The 22,830-nt window shown below is 32.4% G+C and overlaps 1 protein-coding gene across 2 annotated transcripts; it reads left to right on the top strand.

The window, feature by feature from the left end:
- The first annotated feature begins 12,462 nt into the window (after positions 1-12,462).
- Positions 12,463-21,120, top strand: LOC132759751 (heat shock 70 kDa protein 12A-like). 2 transcript variants are annotated; one of them, XM_060751579.1, is made up of 9 exons: positions 12,463-12,487; positions 16,158-16,257; positions 17,328-17,472; positions 17,737-17,885; positions 18,328-18,555; positions 19,217-19,370; positions 19,750-19,890; positions 20,283-20,491; positions 20,704-21,120. In XM_060751579.1, exons 2-9 carry the CDS (start codon positions 16,255-16,257, stop codon positions 21,112-21,114), a joined length of 1,440 nt encoding a protein of 479 aa, XP_060607562.1. In that variant the 5' UTR covers positions 12,463-12,487; positions 16,158-16,254; the 3' UTR covers positions 21,115-21,120. The 2 variants fall into 2 exon arrangements, with proteins under 2 accessions (XP_060607562.1, XP_060607561.1); XM_060751578.1 differs by lacking the exon at positions 12,463-12,487 and having other exon boundaries at positions 16,044-16,257.
- Positions 21,121-22,830: the final 1,710 nt, after the last annotated feature.

Below are 22,830 nucleotides of genomic sequence, written 5' to 3'. Positions count from 1 at the left end.
CTGATACAGTTACCTCCTCCTGTTTACAGGTTGGGGTCATGATGGTGAACAAGTGTGCAAAGTTTCAAAGCCATATGTCAATGGACTTTGAAAATATTTGAACTATTACAAAAACTTTAACGTAAATACTAAGTCGAAAAAGGGGCATAATTCTGTCAAAATGCTTGATAGAGTTACCTCTTCCTGTTTACAGGTTGGGGTCATGATGTTGAACAAGTGTGCAAAGTTTCAAAGCCATATGTCAATGGACTTTGAAAATATTTGAACTATTACAAAAACTTTAACGTAAATTCTAAGTCGAAAAAGGGGCATAATTCTGTCAAAATGCTTAATAGAGTTACCTCCTGCTGTCTACAGGTTGGGGTCATGATGTTGAACAAGTGTGCAAAGTTTCAAAGCCATATGTCTATGGACTTTGAAAATATTTGAACTATTACAAAAACTTTAACGTAAATTCTAAGTCGAAAAAGGGGCATAATTCTGTCAAAATGCTTGATAGAGTTACCTCCTACTGTCTACAGGTTGGGGTCATGATGGTGAACAAGTGTGCAAAGTTTCAAAGCCATATGTCAATGGACTTTGAAAATATTTGAACTATTACAAAAACTTTAACGTAAATTCTAAGTCGAAAAAGGGGCATAATTCTGTCAAAATACTTGATAGAGTTACCTCCTCCTGTCTACAGGTTGGGGTCATGATGGTGAACAAGTGTGCAAAGTTTCAAAGCCATATGTCAATGGACTTTGAAAATATTTGAACTATTACAAAAACTTTAACGTAAATTCTAAGTCGAAAAAGGGGCATAATTCTGTCAAAATGCTTGATAGAGTTACCTCCTCCTGTCTACAGGTTGGGGTCATGATGGTGAACAAGTGTGCAAAGTTTCAAAGCCATATGTCAATGGACTTTGAAAATATTTGAACTATTACAAAAACTTTAACATAAGTGGTTACGCCGACGCCGACGCCGACGCTCGGGTGACTGCAATAGCTCTACTTATTCTTATCGAATAGTCGAGCTAAAAAAGGGGCTTGGCAATGTTTTGGGGGTACTGTCTTAATAAGCATAAAAGGAATGATTTTTTTACTGACATTAAAGTAACATTATGAATGCCTAGTAGGTATCTGCCCCGGGACTGATAACCGGAGTATATATATCGGCGATATAATTATATGCATTAGGCTATATAATACGGAATGAACAATAAACTGAAACGATGTTAAAAGTATATATGTACAAGTTCATTCCATCTGCTATTTTAAACGGTATGATGAAATTATATGAGCAGTATCAATGTATAACTTCATTCCGTCAGTTATTTTTTATGGAATGAACGATATACTGAAGTGATTTTAGCTGTCTAAATGTAGGAGTTCATTCCATAGAGGATTTTTATTATGTAAAATCCTGTATGAACCCCTTGCTAGATGATTGTTCTTTCACAGCTCACTACGCACGCGCATGGAACGTAAATATTTTATTTCTTTGCGCATGCGGGTGTGATATGTTCTAAGCGCCTGAATGATCCAGATCAGTAGGGCTGACCACAAGACTGTCATAAAAATACAGATAAGAATTTTTCTGCCCCGGGGGACAGATAACCGGATATTGCCAGAGGTAGGCCTTAAGGTGATCATCATCTATAGATAAAAAGCCCGTAAGTGCACAGTTTGTTGGGCTAATTCGCGAATTCGAAAACCTAGCTAAATGCCGTTTTCCGGTACTTTCTGTACATAGCTCTGGGGAATTCACCTAATGGAGTGTAATAGCGAACTCGATGTTTTCGGCCTTTTTTAAATTAAATTGAAATAAAACAGTAATTTCTTTATAAGAAAATAATTAAATATCATTGTATGAATAATTCCATACAGAAAATAAAGTAGATACACAAGTTTACGCAAAAAATAACCTTATTTATTACGGAAGATTCCACCAAGTCCGTTTAAATTTTATTGATTTTCATCATGAACAATTTATTTTTTTGAAAAAATTTGTAATAGATATTCAAGGAAAATTGATAATTTTCAAAGACATTAATTTTTTTCACCTTAAACGGTAAAATAATGATAGAAAAATAGAAATATCATGTAACTGTGTTATGTACTTCATTTGGTGAAATTCCCCAGAGCTAAATTCGTAACGTACCGGAAAACGGTGTGTAGCTATGTTTTCGAAAAGGTCAATGCCCCTGCACATGTAAACACATTATAAAAAATATTTTAACATTTAAACACAATTAGGACATCTGTTACAACTTGGATATAAGATAACTTATGTCCAGGGTTACAATGATAAAACTAGTTTTCAAACAATTTTTACATAAACAAAAAAAATATTTTTTTAGTTTTACCATCAACTGACCAAGTCTCAATAGAGTACATGTACTTGAAAAGCTACCTGCATGGTAATGCTCTGATGATTTAAGTCGTCCAATATTAGACATTACCAGATTACAGGCATGTTATACATGATGATCAAGCTTTGCAAAGAAATAAACAGATAAAGCTATCTCAAAGCAGCGTCATATTTATAGGACTTATGATTGTTAGTTATAAATTAACAATGTTATAAACAACATTATCGTTTTGCAAAAAAAAAATATTAAAGTTTTGACGTAAATCGAATTATAATTCACAAAATGGAGTTTAGTAATCATATCTGTTTACCTGTTCAACGTAAAGCGACAAATGGTGGACGGTAATTAAAGGGAAGTAACTTTGGATAAATTGTCGCTTTTATCCAGAGACTTAATGGAGAGGTTGGTCTGACCGGTAGTCAGACTATTCTCTCCCTTACCAGTTCCTCCCCTGACGTTTCCTCCCTGACGATTCTCTCCCTATTTTGGGGGAAAATATTATTAGATTAAGTAAAAACTAAAATGATAACTAACATATAAAATTTGGGGGGAGAACTGTCTGCATATTTCAAATTTGGGAGAGAACCGTCAGGGGAGGAAACGGTAAGGGAGAGAACCGTCAGGGAGAGGAACTGGTAAGGGAGAGAATAGTCTGTCATTCTGTCTGACCACAGGCACACGAGTATCAAACCTGGGAAGAAAATATGACCACATTGATGAAATAAACCTCTGTGTTCATCTTAAATGTGTCAAAAAAAATTTGCCCCCATAAAAATGGGGATGTACTATTCTCCGGTCTCCTATCGGTAAATCCCGGTCTCTCCCGGTCTATTTTGACCGGGATTTACTAGAGACCGGCGAATAGTATCACACGTTTATTGTCCGGTCTCTCCCGGTTTTGAAGTAGATATTTTATTTGAAATCGTAACAAAAAAATAAGTTTTTTTTTCAAAATTGAATGTTTTCACTTAATTTGGTTGCAATAATGAATTAACAGAGATCATCTCTCAAATTTATTTATTTATTATAGATCTAATTATTATTATTATACAAAAACTTTCAATTCCAAAAATAACAAAAACACTTTTCATTTTATTTATATCTGATAAACCAATAAATACATACAATAATTAAATAAAAAGGGAAAATTTTATGGTATTAATATGACACAATCAACTTTGAAACATTTTATTTAATTTGTTATCAGCGTTTAGTAAAGAGATTCTAAGTTACAAATTGGATTTTATGAATTATTTAAGTGGTTTTTTTTTTTAAGTAAAATAAATGGTCTAAGAATATTGAATAAATATATTGAAAGATTGGTCATAATTTACTTACACAACACAGAACTTATATAACGTTACATCAAAATTATGCACAATTAGCAATTATAAATAATGAAATACATAAATTATATACATAAAATATAACATAATATATTATTTTATCATTTTCAAAACGTAAAAAAAAATCGCAATGTGACGTGATATTGATAATGTATTATTCATATAAGGAAATATTTATGCAATACAACTACAAAAAACAAACAAGAGCATCAAAATCATACACATTTCAAATTCTACATAATTTTAGTTTCATTTATAACATTTTATGCTCACATAAAATAATTAATGTCATTCCCCGTAATTAATACACTTTTACATTTATATCTTTGATTAAATCTTATAATAAGTAACAACAAAAAATACATAATTAAAAAACAATTAATTTGAAACGAAATACATTATATACGAAAAAAAATCTTATATCAACACATTTTTCATCTAGAAAGATCGATAATTTTTAGAAGACCGGCACTGACAGGGCCAATAAATATGATACTATTCGCCGGTCTCTCGAAATTCCGGTCAAAATAGACCGGGAGAGACCGGAGACCGGAAGCGACCTGACCGCAGAATAGTACATCCCATAAAAATGTACTATAGGTTAAGAGTTAACTTACAGTATAGTATATTTTTAAGGGGACACAATTTTTTTGACACATTTAAGATGAACACAGAGGTTTTTTATCAATGTGGTCATATTTTCTTCCCAGGTCCGATACTCGTGCCTGTGGGTCTGACCAGTCTACAAAAAGTGTCATGCGCATGCTCCGTTTCAAAATACGGCATAACTTATCATCCTCGGCTTTTATTCATAATAACATTGGAAACAGTACACAGTGAAAGTAGTGCGAAAATCATTTATGTTAACATAACATAAATTGTCCCTTTGTAGAAAAAAATATCCCTAATGCACAAGAAAATGTCCAGTTCTCCGGCACATAATCTTTCAAAATATTAAAAAAACATGAAGTGTTAGATACAAATGTATACTTTCATTATGATACTATATGTACAATATATATAATAAATTCTATTTTGTTAAATAATTCAAGATCTAATCTATAAACATTCACGGTGCCTTTTATGCAAAATAACTCCAAATATTTACAAATTAAACAAATCTTCCACTGCTGCAAAAAGTCCTCTCGCATGCTTCTTTTTAAAGAAGCAGGCTTGTATATAACTCTATCGTACCATTTTGTATAAATATATATCATACGATGCAGTTGTACTTTATAATTAGGACGACAATATACAATTATGCCCTTTTCTACAGATATTTGAAAATTAAATAAATCTTGTTCAAATCGTTCATTGTAATTTGAAATTTGAATACATTTACATATTGTAGGCCCTACACTGTTGGCCATGAATAGAAAATTAAATACAGCTGCATCTTTTCAATGTACAATATGTGGACTTTAATGCCTCAAAGCTTTTGTACTCATTGAAAGATGTGTAGTTCTAAGATGTAATTAACTTCATTATTTCAGTAACATAGACTCATTAATTACTTACAATCATACTCCGACAATGCCCGACACATGGAATAGCATATTAATTTTTTTTTATTTATTTTCAAGACGTTATTCTATATCTCATATATATGAAGATATATATGTAGAGGTTTCAAAGGGGCGTCCGTGGTAGAGTGGTTAAGGTCATTGACTTCAAACCCCTTGCTTCAGCCACGCCAGCGTCATTGAATAACAATGTATTTCATTAGAGAAAACTATCCATGCCGTTAGATTACGTAACGTCGGTGGTTCTACTAAACCTAGAATACAATCGGAACTGCCTCGGCTATTATCTCCTTATCCGAATGGCGGAAAAGACCGAGTAGTTGCGATTGCCTAGAACAATGTACAGAGGGGCACCTGAGGTCTTCTTCCAACAAGTAATACTGGAAGGTCGCTTTATGCCCTTAACTATATTGGCTCGACGTAAAACCAAACAAAAATACATCTATTCAAAGCACAGATACCCTGAGTTCGGTTAATTTTTCACGAGCTTTACGCTAGGTTTTGTTAAATCGAATGATCAATTATTTTGTTATGTTTCTTCTTCTTAAATTTCAGGTATATCATGAAACGGAAATTTTTTGTTTTAATCGGCATTGTTCTGGTAGTTTATCTCTTATCAGCCAGAATTTCTGACACATTCAAACGTTTACGCTGGAAAACATATACATATTCCGGTCTAGTATCAAGCGTCCAAGAGCACGTAAAGTCCATGCTTCAGCGGTTTTTGTCTGAATCCACAGTAATACGTTATAACAGATTTGTAAATCCGTCAATATTCTGGATCAATGGAAAAAGTCAATCGGAGAATACATTTAGCATATCATGGATATGGCCTCGGCCCGGTGAATTTTCGTACTATTTGTTCTATAGTAAATCAGTCAAATTTGAGGCTTAATTCTGGATTCCACTGTTCTTGATGAATTATATACTGTCTTCAACTTTAAACGTTAACACTATCTCTAAGTCCAATGAGGCCCAAAATATAATAGGTTAGCCATCTACTTTTTTCAGATATCTTCATTCTGTTGTAACACTGTTTAAATTCACCACTTTAAAAACTCCTGACAGCTGGTGGGTAGTACATCTTTAATCCTTCCACCAACAAATGAGTTCCTGGAGAATACACAAAAAACAACTTTTAAAGTCATCATATAACACACAAAAACTACACACATGCAATAAATACACTTTAATTATGACCAATCTAACTAGAGATGACTTAAATTCGGCCATTTCAAAATTTTAAAGAACTACTTTCTAGACTACAATGGGTTCGGTCTATTTCCGTACCGGGTTGAGACCGGATGGGCTAAGTTTACAAAGTCTCAACAGAGACGTTAAAATACAGAGATTCGCAACTACCGAAATCTCGCTAAACTTCCGCGTGATTACTGAAGCGCGCACCTGTTCGTAGGTTGCCACGGGACGCGGCTTCTGAAGACGATAATTAATGTTTTTCTTTTTTTGCTTTTTGTTTTTAAAGAAAAAAATAATGTTTGTTTCATATCTTTGTAAAGCAATTATGTAATAAAGAATAATGAATCATTTTTGTATTGTTGTTTTACTTAATCCTGTCGTTAATTGGATGCATGATAATCTCATTTGAAAAGCGGCGATGGTGTGAAAAATATTCAGCGAAATTTTAGAAATATCAGAGACATAGATAACAGAGATAAGCAGCTCCTATATACTCCATTGAAATATCACTCATGCCTATAAAAAGTGGAAAATTAGGCATTTTGTAGCAAATAAAACTTAATGGATGTACATAATAATGATCTTTAATATTATATACCATTTGAAAGATAAATCTTTTATCTATGGCTGCATGTTAAAATATTGGTAACTTTCCATGCCTTTCACTTAGAAAAACATGGCAGAACATACCCACTGAGCCAGTTTTTTGTCATATGAATAGTTTTATAACAAAAAATATTAAGTAGTTCTCTTTAAAAAATGATACAACATTTATTTAAATGGGAACTGTAAATATTTTTACCTGCAGCCATAGACAAATGCATAAGCTTTCAGAAAATGTATTATTTTACTGATTTTGATATCTGGTTAATAAGTTTTACTTGCTACAAGTTTTAAGTTTAGTAGGCACACATGATATTTTAACTGGCTAGGAAGTGGCCTATATCTCTGTTATCTATGTCTCTGTGTCTCTGGAAATATGCATTAATTGGAAAGTTTGTATCATTTGATAATTGCTGTTATGATCATAAGGGCGAGTTTATTAATTGATTATTAATTGATGTTGTATCATTTAATAATTGTTGTTATGATCAAAAGCGCGAGTTTATCAATTGATTATTAATTGATGTTGGTTTTTAACACTTGAAAGAAAACGTCCCCATGGAGTCCTTATAAGTTGCAGGGAAGACAACATCAGTTCTCTTTAAAAATTATATTTTCACTGAATAGTTCACACCATTCTGCTTTTAAGCTTTCACTATGTCTAAGTCAGATTTTGTGTCATGGGATGATGATGACTTAAATTTAGATTTGGTGATTATACAGATTATGATGAACTTTGTGATAGTGTATGTGTACTAGAGGATACTCAGTCAGTTATGTACGAATGTCCAGAATGCAAACATTTAATGAAAAGCATATCTGGTTTCCGAGGTCATGTGTTAAAGAAGCATAATCTCAACTTGAAAGGTATGATTTCTTTAAGTATAACTCATTTCAATGCAATTGATGAATACCTTGCCAAATTCTCAGAAAGGGATTTGTTTTCCTCAGAGATGTAATATACAGATGTATGAAAAAGATGGTTCGGGTAAATGAATAATTTTTTGGATGTAATGAATGTACTTCATAATTATATAGAAGAATTTTTAGGCCCAGTATGCATTAATTTCCTAATTGTTTTTAATTTTGGTGTGTACACATAAACTTACTCATTACTCATTTGCCATTTAAATGAACCATCTTTTTCATTTGTTGCTTTTTGGCAACAATTACAGTTATTCAACAAGTATTCTGTGTTGAAGTCTACAAGTACTTTGTTTACATTCTGCTACTTTTAGGAGATTGTATTACAATTATCACTCCGTTCTTCTGGTAACAAGCATCAAAACCCCAAGTTTATTTAAAAATATAATTCATGTCTGCCCTCTCTAAAGTAGTATCATTTTTTCTGTGTGGCATATTGCTTTTCAAACTTTTCACAAGGATGTAACACAGTTACACTGGTATTGTTTTATGTATTTCATGGCAATTAAAGCACATATAATATTTCTAATTATATTAGATCGATTGCTGTTGGGGGGAAGGGGGGTATATTTAAATTACATTTAATCATTGCCATGGAGTGTATTATGATAAAGTTAGTTTTTTCCCCAGCCTTAGACTAGCTTAAAACAGCAACTAAATTACCTTTCTACTTTATTTTACTGTGTAAATGGGTGCATTTAAAGAAAATATGTGAACTTATTTACAATTTATTAAAGGCATAAAAAACATAATATATGTAACAATACTGACACATATAAACTATTTAAAACTTATATCTAAAGGTCTTCAATTTTAACGCTACGTCATTTCAAATAAGAATGGAAACAAATTATCTACATGTACTGCTAGTCATCATTCTTTTAAAGCAACTTGATAACATATATGTACTTTAAAACATATAGAGGATATTTGTTTGTTTGTGTGTAAGATGAAATTTTATTTCATCGAGTGGGCTTTAAAAACAGTATACTGTTTTTAAAGTTCACGAGATGAAATAAAATTACATCTTACACAACAAACAGACAAATTTTCTTTTTATTTTATGCTTTAAAACAAGTTAAAACGAAATTTCCATAATTTTAAGGTTGATATTAAAATATGTTTCCCCCATTGAGAGCCCCATTTAGAGGGAATTTCTCATTAAATACAAGAAGTCTTGAGCTGAAAAATAAGTCCGCCAATGGAGGTTAAATGAATGTGATATTTATTCATTTTATTAAAAAATATGAATGATCGCTTGTTTAAATAATAAAAACAAACAATTCTTGTAGGAGAAAAAGTCCAACCATCCATCCATATTTCTGTTACTTACTGCGAATTTATATTAGACCTGGCTTTGTAAAATGTAAACGGCAGCCATTTTTTAAAGTCGTGTATTTCATGGGAGGAAAATAATTGTGTAAGATACAGAAGGATATAATTTGGATTTGTTAGTCATACACCTTTTTAAAAGAAAGAAAACTTATTTGAGGATTGTAACAGACAAAAAATAAGTGTTGACAGAAGTGAAAACATTCAGAAAAGGAGCTAGGAAAATGGAAAACTTGGAAGTTTGCTAAGGCATTGTAAGGAACGCTGGGTTGATTTACTTATTTTACGAGTGATAGCTGTCAATGCTTTTCAATTTTTCATAAAGCATACGGCAGTTATTGCTCGTAGGATACTTTAATATGCCCAAATGTCATCAAGAGCAGTTTTGCATGGGGTAGGAATGTATTTTTCAGACTGTAAAAACGAAACAAAAAAATTTAGAGACGAAATTTTGTGATTGGAATTTGAAGGAATAGAAGTAAGTTTTCTCTCTTTATTTTACTTTTGACATTTATGTTATTTATCTATTTCAGCTTTGCTATTTTTTTAACAGCCTGATATTGTCAGAATTGTCAGTAAAAATAGAATTGAGGTACCACATGGGGAAAATCTTAAAAAAGTAGTTTCGTCATTGAAAAAAGTGAAATTATATTTTGATAATTTTCACTGTGAAATTATCAAATATAATTTTCACGGATAAATCAGTAATCCACTGAAAAGCATAAAATAAAAACTTTTTATTAACTGTAAAAATTGCCAAGTGCTTGGAAGAGTATTGGAAAGCAGTAATAAGTGCACTGCACTGCCTTGGAATTAAATTATTAGAAATGAATATCACAATTTTATACATATCTGGAGACAGATGTTTTAAAACCATCTTAATCTTAAAGGGACTCCACTGAGGTTTTGATGGGACTCCACTGAGGTTTTGATGGGACTGAAAATAGTTTTTCCAGATAGATGTACCATTTGATGTAGGTTTAGACCACTAATCTTTGTGCAAAATTACAGACCAATCGCACACTTCATTTTTCCAGAATATTTATTCATATTGTAAAAAATGACCCAAAATGAAAAGCGTTTAAACGCTTTTCACTCAAATAGGGCTAAAACAAGCATGAAAATACGATTTTCAGTTTATTTTAAAGTATATTTCTAAACTATCTTTGCATATATTTCTGTTTAAAGTGCCCCAGCTCATTTATGTAAGAAATTCAAATGTTATGTTTTTATGCTTTTAAACCTCAGTGGAGTCCCTTTAATGCAAATCTTGGTTACTTGCAACTAAAAATGATGGTAATTTATATATACATTTATACACAAATATATTTTCCTTAGAACTTTTAGGTATATACAGAATTGCACAATATACAATTTTAAAGTCATTTAAACAACATTTCAATCATGTAATAATCACTTTCAATTTCTTAGCGTCTTCTTGGTAGCTTTGAATCGTCAATCACATAATCCCCCCGGTCAACTAATGTGTTGCCATGTCTTGGTGCAAGAGCTTGGGCTCCAACAGTTCTGATACTTGTCAGTATGTGTCTTACTTCATCGACGGTTGGGTTTCTATTGTGACCCCCTTTATGTCGGTAGTGGCCAAAGTGTTGCTCAAGGGGATCTTGATTGAAAACAGAAGTCAAAATAAACTTAGCTCCTTTGTTCAACATGAATTTTGTACACTCACAAATAGAGTTTACTGTTATCTCTAATCCAGTAAGAGTCTGATGGCTTAGGCCCATGCTGACCTTTTCCTTTTTAGTGAAGTTTCCCTAGCGTTGGTCAATGCTACTTTCCCAGTCACGAAAATAATTTTTAAAGTCCCCCACTAGCCAACTGAGCCTTTGGTCATTTGTGGAAAAGAAGGGGTTTAGGTTACTATTCCTTTTATTTCTACCCTCTACGAAAGATCTGACGTTTAAAATGTCAAAGAACTTGTTCATAATCTTGATAAATGATACAGTTTCCGTAATTTCTTCTCCGTATAAATCTTCTAATGCATAGGCTACACTGTCACTAAAGACCTGGGCTGCTAGGCTCACTTTCATGTATGAAAAGGCATTCGAGTCTACATGCTTCCTAGTTAATTTAGGGACAGGTGTATATAAACATGCTAAACTCACAATGATCTTCAAATAGTCTGACTACATGCATCCAAGAGATATCTTTTCCGTTTCTCCACATACGGCGTGTGTTTTTATGAGAAAAAGAATTACTGAAACAGTTTCTTGCTGTTTTAAGTAGGTGTGGTACATCCGAAATGAAATACACTTTTCTCGATGAATCAAATGGATTGATGGAGTAATGCACTATTTCAATTCCTGGAAATTTATGCATGTTAAAAAACTTTCTATTGGCACTTGCACCGTCACAAGTTAGGAAAAGTACCTTTAATTTCAAATGGATTTCGAGCAGGGAAATGGCAGTCCACAATATAGGGTAAAGGAAGTCAGCACTTATGCTTTGTGTGGCAAAAGCTGCTAGAGGAAACTTGAGTTTTATTATAAAAAGCGTTATTAAGGCTAACAGTTCATCGGCATTATTATTTTCGATATACTTTGATCTTAAAACCATACTACTTATAATATGCACTAACATAATTCGAAATAACGAAACAACGATGGTGACATGTAAAAAGTACGATGGAGAAAACACGAAATTATATCGGATTTTTTTACCATCGTGGTTTTGCTATTTCGACTTTTCACCATCCTACTTTCCACTTTTAACCGTCGTGGTTTGGTTATTTTCACTTTTGACTATGATCGTAATGTCGTGTTTTCGTTGTTTCGGGTTATGTGTGTGTTGCGATGGCCCTTACTGGACACCGTACGTTCCGCATCAAATTTTTTTTTTCTACTTATCTTAATATGAATTGTGTTTGTTTAATGAATACTATTTCTATAATGGTCCCCAACTTCAACTAATACTACTATTTGGTATGAATTCCAAACAAGACAAAATCGAATATATGGCTATTCCATCACCGACAAATCTAGCCTTACATCTAGATAACAGTTTGGGCGATAATTTGAAATGGGACTTATGCAAGCTCTTAATCTAGTTTCAAATTTGATAACACTAGAAAAGCACAGTTCACCGAGTCATAATTGATAAAAATATCTAGTATAGATAGACACATTCTTCGCGGAAACCAATTTACTTCCTAGTTAATTTTACAAAAGATTTCAGAGAAGAGAAAAGTAAGTTTTCTGAAAATGACATTTATTTTAAATTTTAAATTTTAGTTAATATATATACAGTTTAAACTTAAACATCATTATTATGATATAATAATTTGTTTTGTTTTTTTTCAGTATAGCATAGGAACGGTTAGTGCTTAGCCTTAGAAGTAAACAATTTTATTTCATTATCTTCGTGAGTTTATATATATCTAAAAAAAATAGATTATTATAATTGACTTAAACATAACCATTTTATTGAAATAGTTCTATTTTTCATTGTATTTTTATAATAATAATAATAATCGACGAAATATTCTCAAATTATAATTATGTAAACGGTTTTCAGGCCTCAGTGGAATGAAATTACTTTAACAAAAAGTCGACATTTTTAGATATTGCATGTAGGTTACCCGTTATAACTTTTATTTATATCTTATCTTACGGGTATATCACAAAGCTTAATCTACGGTTTTAAGTCCTCAGTGGTGTGGAGCTCGTAAACAAAATACCCGAGGTTTATAGATATTGTAGATCACATGGAGGAATCACGCCGTTCGTTACCCAAACAAACAAGATGGCGGATGCGGCCAAAAAGTAGGATTTTCCCTTTTTTCTCTGAAATTCGTGATGTTCATGTGTAAAGGTACATATAACAACCTTCTCCGCAATTTTCCTGGCACACAGAAATTTATTTCATGGTGTTTCGTCCCGTACTTCTTCTGAAATGCGCGTCACCAGATTCGAAGCGAGAGAATTTTCCACCGGTTTGATCGTGGTAACGTACGGCTTCTTCTCTAAAATTCACTGTTTCGTTTACATATATGTATATTTACTGAAACCACTGACATTAAAAAGTTGTAATATGTCGGCATCTAAGCATTCATGCTCATTCTGGCTAGAATAACCGCTGAAAATATTAAATCGGGGCATTTTCCGGAAATGAAAACGTATGGCGCACAAAATAACAATGATAACGTACGGTGCATTTTTGTCTGCTTAATTGATTTTCTATATAAGAGAAAAGTTATGTTAACCAGACATAAGAGAATGTGTAGAACGAAATAAAGAAACTGAATATTATTTAGTGTTTGCATAATATATGTCATGTGTTTTTGTAACGGATAGAAATATCCGATCCGAGGGCTCTTTCGCAATGGGCTGTAACGATGCTTGCTAACTTAAGCCCTTGTGCAGGTGCCAGTGGGATGGATATTAAAATCCGATAGGTAATCACGAGTGATATGCTTTCTTGCATATCATAGTCGAATATAGAGCAACTTTTCCACCTTTGGGGATCTTAAAGTTTCGTCAAAAGTGAAACTTGATCGCAAATTTCAAATATCTATGTATATGTTAGTGATCATCCGTACTGTTCTATAGAAATTATAGATTTTGACGGGAGCGATAGCGACAGAAGGATGTTTTATTTCTGTAGAACAGCTACGGATGAATACTAACATACTAAGTGTCAAGCTTTTTTGGCACTTTATTACGTCACTATGCTGTGCTATGAATTATAATCGACTATGAACGGAATTCAATAAAGTATCGTCTTTTGTTCTTCAATGAAAATTAACGCACATATTTTTTTAAGAAATACAGCGCTTTCATTGGGTGAGAAATAAATTTGGACACTACATAAACTTCTATTTTTCATAGTGCTTAATAGAACCGTGTTCGTAAAATAGACAAGTAAAGTGACGAAAGAAAGTAAATATTAATGAAGCCAAATAAAGCTTGACACTAAGTATGTTAGTATTCATCCGTAGCTGTTCTACGGAAATAAGAAACATTCTCCGGCCGCTATCGCTCCTGTCAAAGTTTCTAAATTCTGTAGAACAACACAGATGAACACTAACTGATTACTACGCTACTATGATAATAGTGTTTACGAAGTATATGTTACTAACATATACTTCGTACACACTATTATCATAGTAGCGTAGTAATTTTTACAGCTGTTCTTTCATAAAGATAATGACGTCATCTGAGCGCATTCATGAGCGGTCTAGCTTTAATGATTTCAGACGGGTTCTCGGACATGGATAAAACATCGAAATCCAAATCCGATTTGAAACTTTATCATGGTCGGTAAAATGTTTACCGCAAATTTCAATGACACTCTTTTATTGCTGATACCTGCAATACTATTTTGTAAGAGATTGATTGTTTTTGTTGGGGCGTTTGCGAGAAAAAAAACGCCAAAATATGATAGGCAAATTTATGAATTGGATGTAATTGTTTTGATCAAATCAATTATAATAAAAAACTGTACGGATATGTCGTGCAAATATATCTGACGTCATAGTGACACAACGTCACGCTACGCTAATAGAAAACGTTTCGTCAAATAAACTGGAAATTTCTTATTTAATAAATTTATTGAACTTTTTCGCAAAACATTATTTTCTAACTAATTCAATAAATTCAATATAGAACCTATACTCATTCATTATTCTCTTTTATGAATTTTCTTTTAATGAGCGACCAGATTGTATAAACACAGGCTCATCTCATCTGGGTGTAAGCTAGTCGCAATCACTTTTCGTTTTGTTTATGTTTGACGTGGTTCAAATATTAAGATTTTCTTATCAGTAATTTGTTAAAGTAATTTTGGAAAAGAAAATATATCAAGTCTTCCGTACCATTTTAACATTTTTGCTCTGGTGAATGCATTTCTTCTTTCTGATAAGGGGATAAGACCATAATTATCGCACAGCACTGGCGAAATTCAATGTGAAGACAACAATACACAAATCTTTCCATTCTGCATTTTATACAAAAATATTCTCAAACTATAAACGTGTGTTTTACTTGGTATATTTACAACGAATATCTATTATGCCACCAGCTAGAAAGATATTGATATCCGATGGTGCAGCATTGTTCAATAATTTATTTCTGAGATGACAAATATCTATCATTTCCTACATACAAATAATTTATTATCAGCTGACTCGACAAATAGAAATCCACCAAGTAAAAAAATGCGCCGTACGTTATCATTAATATTTTATGCGCCATACGTTATCATTTCCGGAAAATGCCCCGATATTAATATTTACACCAGTAAATCTAGCCAAAATGGGCATGAATGATTACTTGACAACATATTACAACTTTTTAAAGTCAGTGGTTTCAGTTAATATACATATATGTAAAAGAAACAGCGAATTTGAGTGAAGAAGTCGTACGTTACCACGATCAAACCGGTGGAAAATTCTCTCGCTTCGAATCTGGTGACGCACATTTCAGAAGAAGTACGGGACAAAACACCATGAAATAAATGTCTGTGTGCCAGGAAAATTGTGGAGAAGGTTGTTATATGTACCTTTACACAAGAACATCATGAATTTCAGAGAAAAAAGGGAAAATCCTACTTTTTGGCCGCATCCGCCATCTTGTTTGTTTGGGTAACGAACGGCGTGATTCCTCCCCGTGAGATATTGCATGTAGGTTACCCGTTATAACTATTATTTTTGTTTGTTTTACTATATCTTATCTCAGATTTAATCACAAAGCTTAATCTTTGACTTGTACCATTAAATATATGAATAAAATTTCATATGCATATTTTAGCGCAGATGAACCTATAGTACATCCTTAAGTTTTTAAATATGACAACAAAGGACAACAGAAAAAATATCATTGTCCGGTCATATTGTTAATATGCTGCATGTGTCAACAGGTTCTAATCTGAAATAAAAAGCGGGAGTAAATTCCATCGGAAATAACGAACGTAGCATTCCGTGCAAGTCTTGCAAGAACATAGTTACTCGGATGTCATGGTAAGCACATTTTATGCTTTATTTGTGAATTTTAATTGTTAAGTTTTTATTTATTATGCTATTTAATATAATTTTTATTTCATTACATTCCACCGATTTTTCTGTGATGTTTAGATAGCCAATGGCGTTAAGGTTTTGTTTTTAGCTTTTGTAATAAAAAGTTTAATCTGTTAAAACTGTGTTTCTGTCGTTAAGATTAAAATGATCAAACATTGCCACGAAAATATTTTAAATCTAGATGATTAGTGATTACATGATTCAAAATGGCCGAAAGGATATTTATCACAATCAAACCAATTCGTATCAAAACACTAAATAAATAATAGATGATGAAAAAAATTTGTAAGTTAATCTTAACTGCTTATTGTAGAGACACAAATACATTTATAACAAAGCATTGTCCTCCCGACAAAACCACTCTTACATATACGACCTATTTTCAGAAGGACGAATATTTTCCCTCTAGTTCCAATAGACCTTTTAAAATGCTATTTTTGTGTAAATCTGCAATAATGGTACTAATTGAATGTAACCATAAAGTGCAATTATTTTCGTCTAATTTTCGCATGTGATTGCCATTATTATACACAATTGGGCAGTGTATTTATAATGACTTGACTGTATTGTTTTAGGATGGATTTATTATTATCTTCAAGAATATTTGTTTGGCTATCGAGTATAAAAGATCTGGTAAAATGTTCCTTTATAAACTTCTCAAGCAAAACAGGAAGTATTTTAATTCATTATATCGATTTTGATTTGTTTCCGTCGAATAGTTCAAACTATTTACTGCAGTTTGCCTCGTTGACACTTAATTTTGCAACGGATCTGTTCAATTTGCGACAATACCGAATATTTTGAAATCCGTTGATATTTGACAATATTGAGTTTGCTAAATTTTGCAGAAACAGCTTGTATCAACGTGACTCAAATCACCCATGCATCCACTGAACTTCTGTTGGATAATCTTTACTTTACATGTTCTTTATTTTAGAAGTTTCTTAACTTTCATTTCTTAACAATTCTTTTCTCTTTAAAAGTAAAGTAAAAGAATCAAATAATTTTTTCAGGCCGGTAATTCATTATTAGTGGCAGCAATAGATTTTGGAACGACCTATTCAGGCTGGGCGTTTTCTTTTAAGCATGAGTTTGAAAGAGATGCCACCAAAGTGTCAGCAAAAAACTGGACAGGTGGACAACTTGTTTCCCTAAAAGGTGAGATTTGTCTTTCTACAATAGAAATAAAATTTTAAACAAATTCAATCATAAGACATATTGTAAATTTTACATCATTTTCTAGGGGAAAAAAAGAAAAGAAATTTTCAATGATGCTATTACAAAATCTTACAATGTAGACGTAAGTTTTCTGATGCATGCAAAACAACCTCATGATCACCAGAGTGATTAATTTGTATAATATAAGAGAACATGTCTTTTAAACAAAACTAGAAATATGAACCACTGATCGAACTGTTTCAGGGCCAACATGTGCTTTAATAGAACCTGATGGTGTAACACTTCACAGTTTTGGATATGAAGCTGAAAGTAAATATGCTGACCTCGCGTGTGATGGCGAGCATGGCGGGTGGTATTTTTTCAAGAGATTTAAAATGAATCTTTTTGGACAGGTAATATACTTTCATATCAAAAGTTGGCGTCCATCCTTTTATATATATCTATTTTCGCATAAAACGTTTCGAAAGTAGACTATTATAAGTTGTAGAATAAGTATGCAGAAAGTGTTGTAAATTCTACATCAAAGGTATTCGTTTTAAGACAATATCATCAGATAGGTGGTTGGCTTATAGGTTCATGCAATGTTTCCTTACAGGATAACCTTTATTTTGTTGGTGCGATGTAAACGCCATCCCTCTTTAAAAAAAGAATGAAAACAGTCTGTACACGGGTAATTTCAATTTCGTAGTTCCGACACTTTAATCACAAGCATTTGATTCACACCCGTAGATCCAGTTAAAAATTCTCATTCAGTAGATGAACATACAAAGGCATGATTCTTAAATCATATGCGTATGACACAGTGCAACATTATTTGGCCTATTTTCGTATCAGGGATTTGGAAGAAATCTTATGTTAGAAGACGCAAGCGGAAGGAAGAAGTTGTTAGCCAAAACAGTATTTTCTCTGTCAATTAAATATCTAAAAGACGACCTCATCAAGTTGTCGGAATCCCGCATTGCTGGTGGGGGTCTTCAAGATAAGGACATTCACTGGGTCCTCACAGTACCCGCTATCTGGAATGATGCTGCCAAACAGTTCATGAGAGAAGCTGCTCAGCAGGTCAAGTATTACTTTGATGTTTATGTCGCACTTGCACTATGAGTTGAAATCAATCATTGAACTTTAAATTTGTCCCTTTGCCAATTGAACTTATGTGTTTGCATTAATTATTACAACTGATACTGATTCATGCACTTGGAATTATGTAACGTTTGAATAACATTCACATTGATGCTAATTTTGAATTAAATTTAATGCAGGGATATTATTTTGACGGTTATTGATTCAGTGAATGGACAATACCAAAGCCTCTTCAATTCATATATCACAGGCACAAGTACATATTACAGCATATTTGTTTACAGAAGTTATACAAAGTTTTAATAAAGTGGGTGTATGAAGGTATAAGTTATTGAAACCAGAATTGATTAGTTCATAAAGAATTCTTACATCCTCAACGAAACTGTTAATAATATTTCTGTTCTCTTTTTGTTAGCTAAATGCTAAATATGTCATCATTATTAAGAAACATAATGATATGAGATTTTGATTATTTCCTTGTAATTTTGAAATGTATCATGTGAAACTATAACAACGAATGCATTATCTTAAATATCTGTTAAACATTAACCCACTGTTTCATGTTGGCAAAATATATATTCCATGCTGTCATAATATTTATCTTTTTAAGTTTCATTTTACTTTTCAATTTTATCCAAAGGCTGGTATATCCGAAGACATGCTTACTATTGCATTGGAACCGGAAGCTGCAAGTTTATATTGCCGCCATCTACCTGTGGAAAAATGTGGAAGTAGTAAAACTTCGTTGGCGACATTCGGGCCTGGTAAACGGTATCTGGTTCTTGATGCAGGAGGTATCTTTATATTATGATATATTTTTCTTCCTTATGTTGTACTTCGTAACATTTCCCTTTTGTAAGATGTATAAATCTTAATCTTGTACTACGAGTATTAATGCATATAACAGACCATACGTGAATATTATTATTTCTATGTATGTACAAAAACAGCTACAATTTAAAACTAATGCCAATATGCGATGAATCGTCTAATGATCAAATATTGTAGAGAATGATTGAATCTTTGTGCACCATATAAATTCTATTGACACTAGAATAACACATTGCAGTGACTTTCTCTCAAATGTGTAGCACAGTTAAGGCTTTGTTCGGAATGATCATTTTCATAACGCTTTTTAAAACCCATTTGCCCTATTTTAATTAACTATTACAGGTGGAACAGTGGACATCACTGTTCACGAGGTGATGAGCGGTGGTCATCTTAAAGAATTGGATAAAGCCAGCGGAGGAGCATGGGGAGGGGTACAAGTTGACGACGCTTTCTTCCGGTTTTTGAATGAAATTGCAGGACCAGGTAACAAATTATATTGCATAAAAAAGAAACAAATTAATTTGTCGGTTAATATGCTTTAAACATTATATGATAATTACATTGTATATTCATGTTCTATATTATTTTGATACGGATGAGAAAATAAAGCAAATGTAATTTATCTTATTTTTTTATTTTTTCAATCAATGCTTTTCTCCGCTTTTGTAACATCTGATATCGTATATTGATTAAAACGAGGGATATGTTTAAAATATCAGCGTTTTAATGTTAACTGAAGAAAACGGCTTCAAAGATCTAAATTTTATGGTTATTACATAAGCTTAGCTTAGGAAAACTTAAAAAAACGCTAACATAATAAAAGTTTCTGTAGTTCATTGTTACATATTCTATTATAATTATTTTAAAACATCTAGGTGCCGATGTGATGCCAATGTTCAGAGACAAAAACATGGAAGACTACCTTGAATTGTTTAGGGACTTTGAAGTTAAGAAGCGTGAAATTGGACCGAAGAAAGACACAAAAATTACTTTCAGAATACCTGCAGCCCTATCTGACACTGTAATGGAAATGAGGGACGAACCGTTACAGCACGTGATAAAGAAGACAGAGTTTTCAAGCAAGGTAAACAGATGCTTAATATAATTGTGTATATAGCACATTCACTAATTTAAAAATGAAAAATAACTAACAAAATTGTAAGGCACTAAAAATTTGAAGGTTATGCAAGGCTGGTATCTGACTTTTAATATGAATGTCTGTTATTTAGTTAGTATTTAGATTTACACATGTTTTTTTTAAAATTTATTATGCAATCAGTTCTTTCTCGCCAACAGGTCAAATTGATGGGAGATAAATTGCGAGTAGACGCAGCTATTGTAAAAGGCTTTTTTGAACCTTCCATTGAAAGCATTATTGAGCATGTGAAAGGTTTGCTACAGAGCAGCAGCAATAAAGGAGTTGAGGCTATAGTAATGGTGGGTGGATTTTCGGAATCACCAATGCTGCAAGAGACAGTGAGAAGTCGCTTTCCTGACTTGAGAATTATAGTTCCAGACGAAGCTGGGCTAGCAGTTCTCAAAGGAGCTGTTATCTATGGTCATAGTCCAACAACTATATCACAAAGAGTCAGCAAATACACATACGGAACTAATGTCCAAGTAGCTTTTGATGCAGATAAGCATCCATTAGAGAGAATGAAACAGACTGATACTGGAGTCAAATGTAGAAATGTATTCTCGAAATAAACAGAAGCTGGGGGAGATATTGGAAAATTTTGGCCCCAAGGGGCAAAACCCCAAAAAAACATATACAACCATAATTTTTAAAGACAAACATTTGGGGTTGGGGGGAAAGGGGTATTTTTTGGGCCCATGGACAAAAAATCCAAGGGGGTTTTTAAAAATAGTCGGTTTTCTAAAAAAATTTGGGAAACCTTTTGTGTAAACCTGTTTCTCCCTTGGGAAAGTGGTGCCGGACGAGAAGTTACAGTTAAAATGATATTTGGAGGAACTGAAATTGACGTTGAATGTACAGAAAAGGCAACAGAAAAGATCACACACCTAAAAGTAGATTTTCTGTCATAGATGCTGACCTTCAATTTGTTGATAATTGCAGGATAATTAAAGACCATTTACATAAATAAGAACTATGTACTATATGGTGAAATTGTACGGCGTTACACAAATGATTCCACAATCTGATTAAAAACAGTACGCTTCATGTACACTTAAGAAGATCCGAACTTTAGTTTATAACTCAGTGACCGATTGAAACCAGTTGCTAGGGTTTATTGAATACTAGTATACTAGCTCAACATCAAGAATATAAAATGAATCATTATAAAGTGACAAACTATAATAATACGTATCTTGATACTTTTATGTTTGAACATGTTATGTACCCTGTACACATTCATATGTTATTATACATTGTATTTTTTCTATAAATATTCTAATTTTGTGTATATATGTGATCCTTATATTTATCAAAATATGTTTTAATCAAAACCCATAATGTGAATGAAGTGATTATATAATTATTTGATTATATAATAAATTTCATGATTCAGATTATGATAGTTATGAGAAAAAGAGCTTTGTTCATGAAATATTATCAATTCAAATGATGAAAAAATGTTTGATATCCGAATAGTGATTGCTTGCTTGTATTATGTCATGAGTGTTATTGTTTTAACTGTCAGAAGTTTGATGATAGTTGTTAATTTTTATATAAACTTTTCTTACTCTTTTAATAATAAACCAGCATTAAAAATAAAATTTTAAAACATAGATTTGGCATCATGTGATTTTTATTTCAAAAAATTAATTTAAAGTGTGAAACCGGGGGAAAATATTACAACCCTTGAAACACTCCTAACTAAAAATTAGCAGAATAGAAAATTAACAAAACTTAGCCAAACCCTTAAATTTAGTTTTAAAGTAGAATTACGTACGTCATAATTATAGTAGAGCTATACTTTTCTAACTAATGTAGCACAAGAGAATAATAGCACAAAGTATAGTGACAGTAGTACAACTTAACAACTTGTTTATTATAAAACTTTAAAGAGGCATTATGCTAATTTTTTTTCGCTGTCAAGTTGAGTTGAATTAGTAATATTTTTCAAGAAATTATAATCATGGGTAATGACATTTAACAGGGGAAGTAAAATTGGTCATTATTCTTTTATGAAAAGAAACAGCACTTTGAAAATGTGGGCAGCTTTAAAGCCAAAGCTACACTTTGGAATAAAGTCAAGTTTAACATGATTAACAGGAAGTTTAAATCTCAGTTCTGCACTGAAAAGTACCTTACGTCTAAGTTGCCATTTATGTATAGATCAGCCTTTACAAAATTCAGATGTGGTGTAGCACCACTAAGAATAGAAACAGGTCGTTATGAAAATATTGATGTAATGAATAGAAAATGCTTTAACTGTCCGGACACTATAGAAGATGAGA

Source organism: Ruditapes philippinarum, unplaced genomic scaffold, assembly GCF_026571515.1.
Source record: "Ruditapes philippinarum isolate M1 unplaced genomic scaffold, ASM2657151v2 ctg2693_1_1_1_1, whole genome shotgun sequence".
In the NCBI taxonomy this organism is placed as follows: domain Eukaryota; kingdom Metazoa; phylum Mollusca; class Bivalvia; order Venerida; family Veneridae; genus Ruditapes; species Ruditapes philippinarum.
This window is presented reverse-complemented; position numbering and strand designations above follow the sequence as displayed.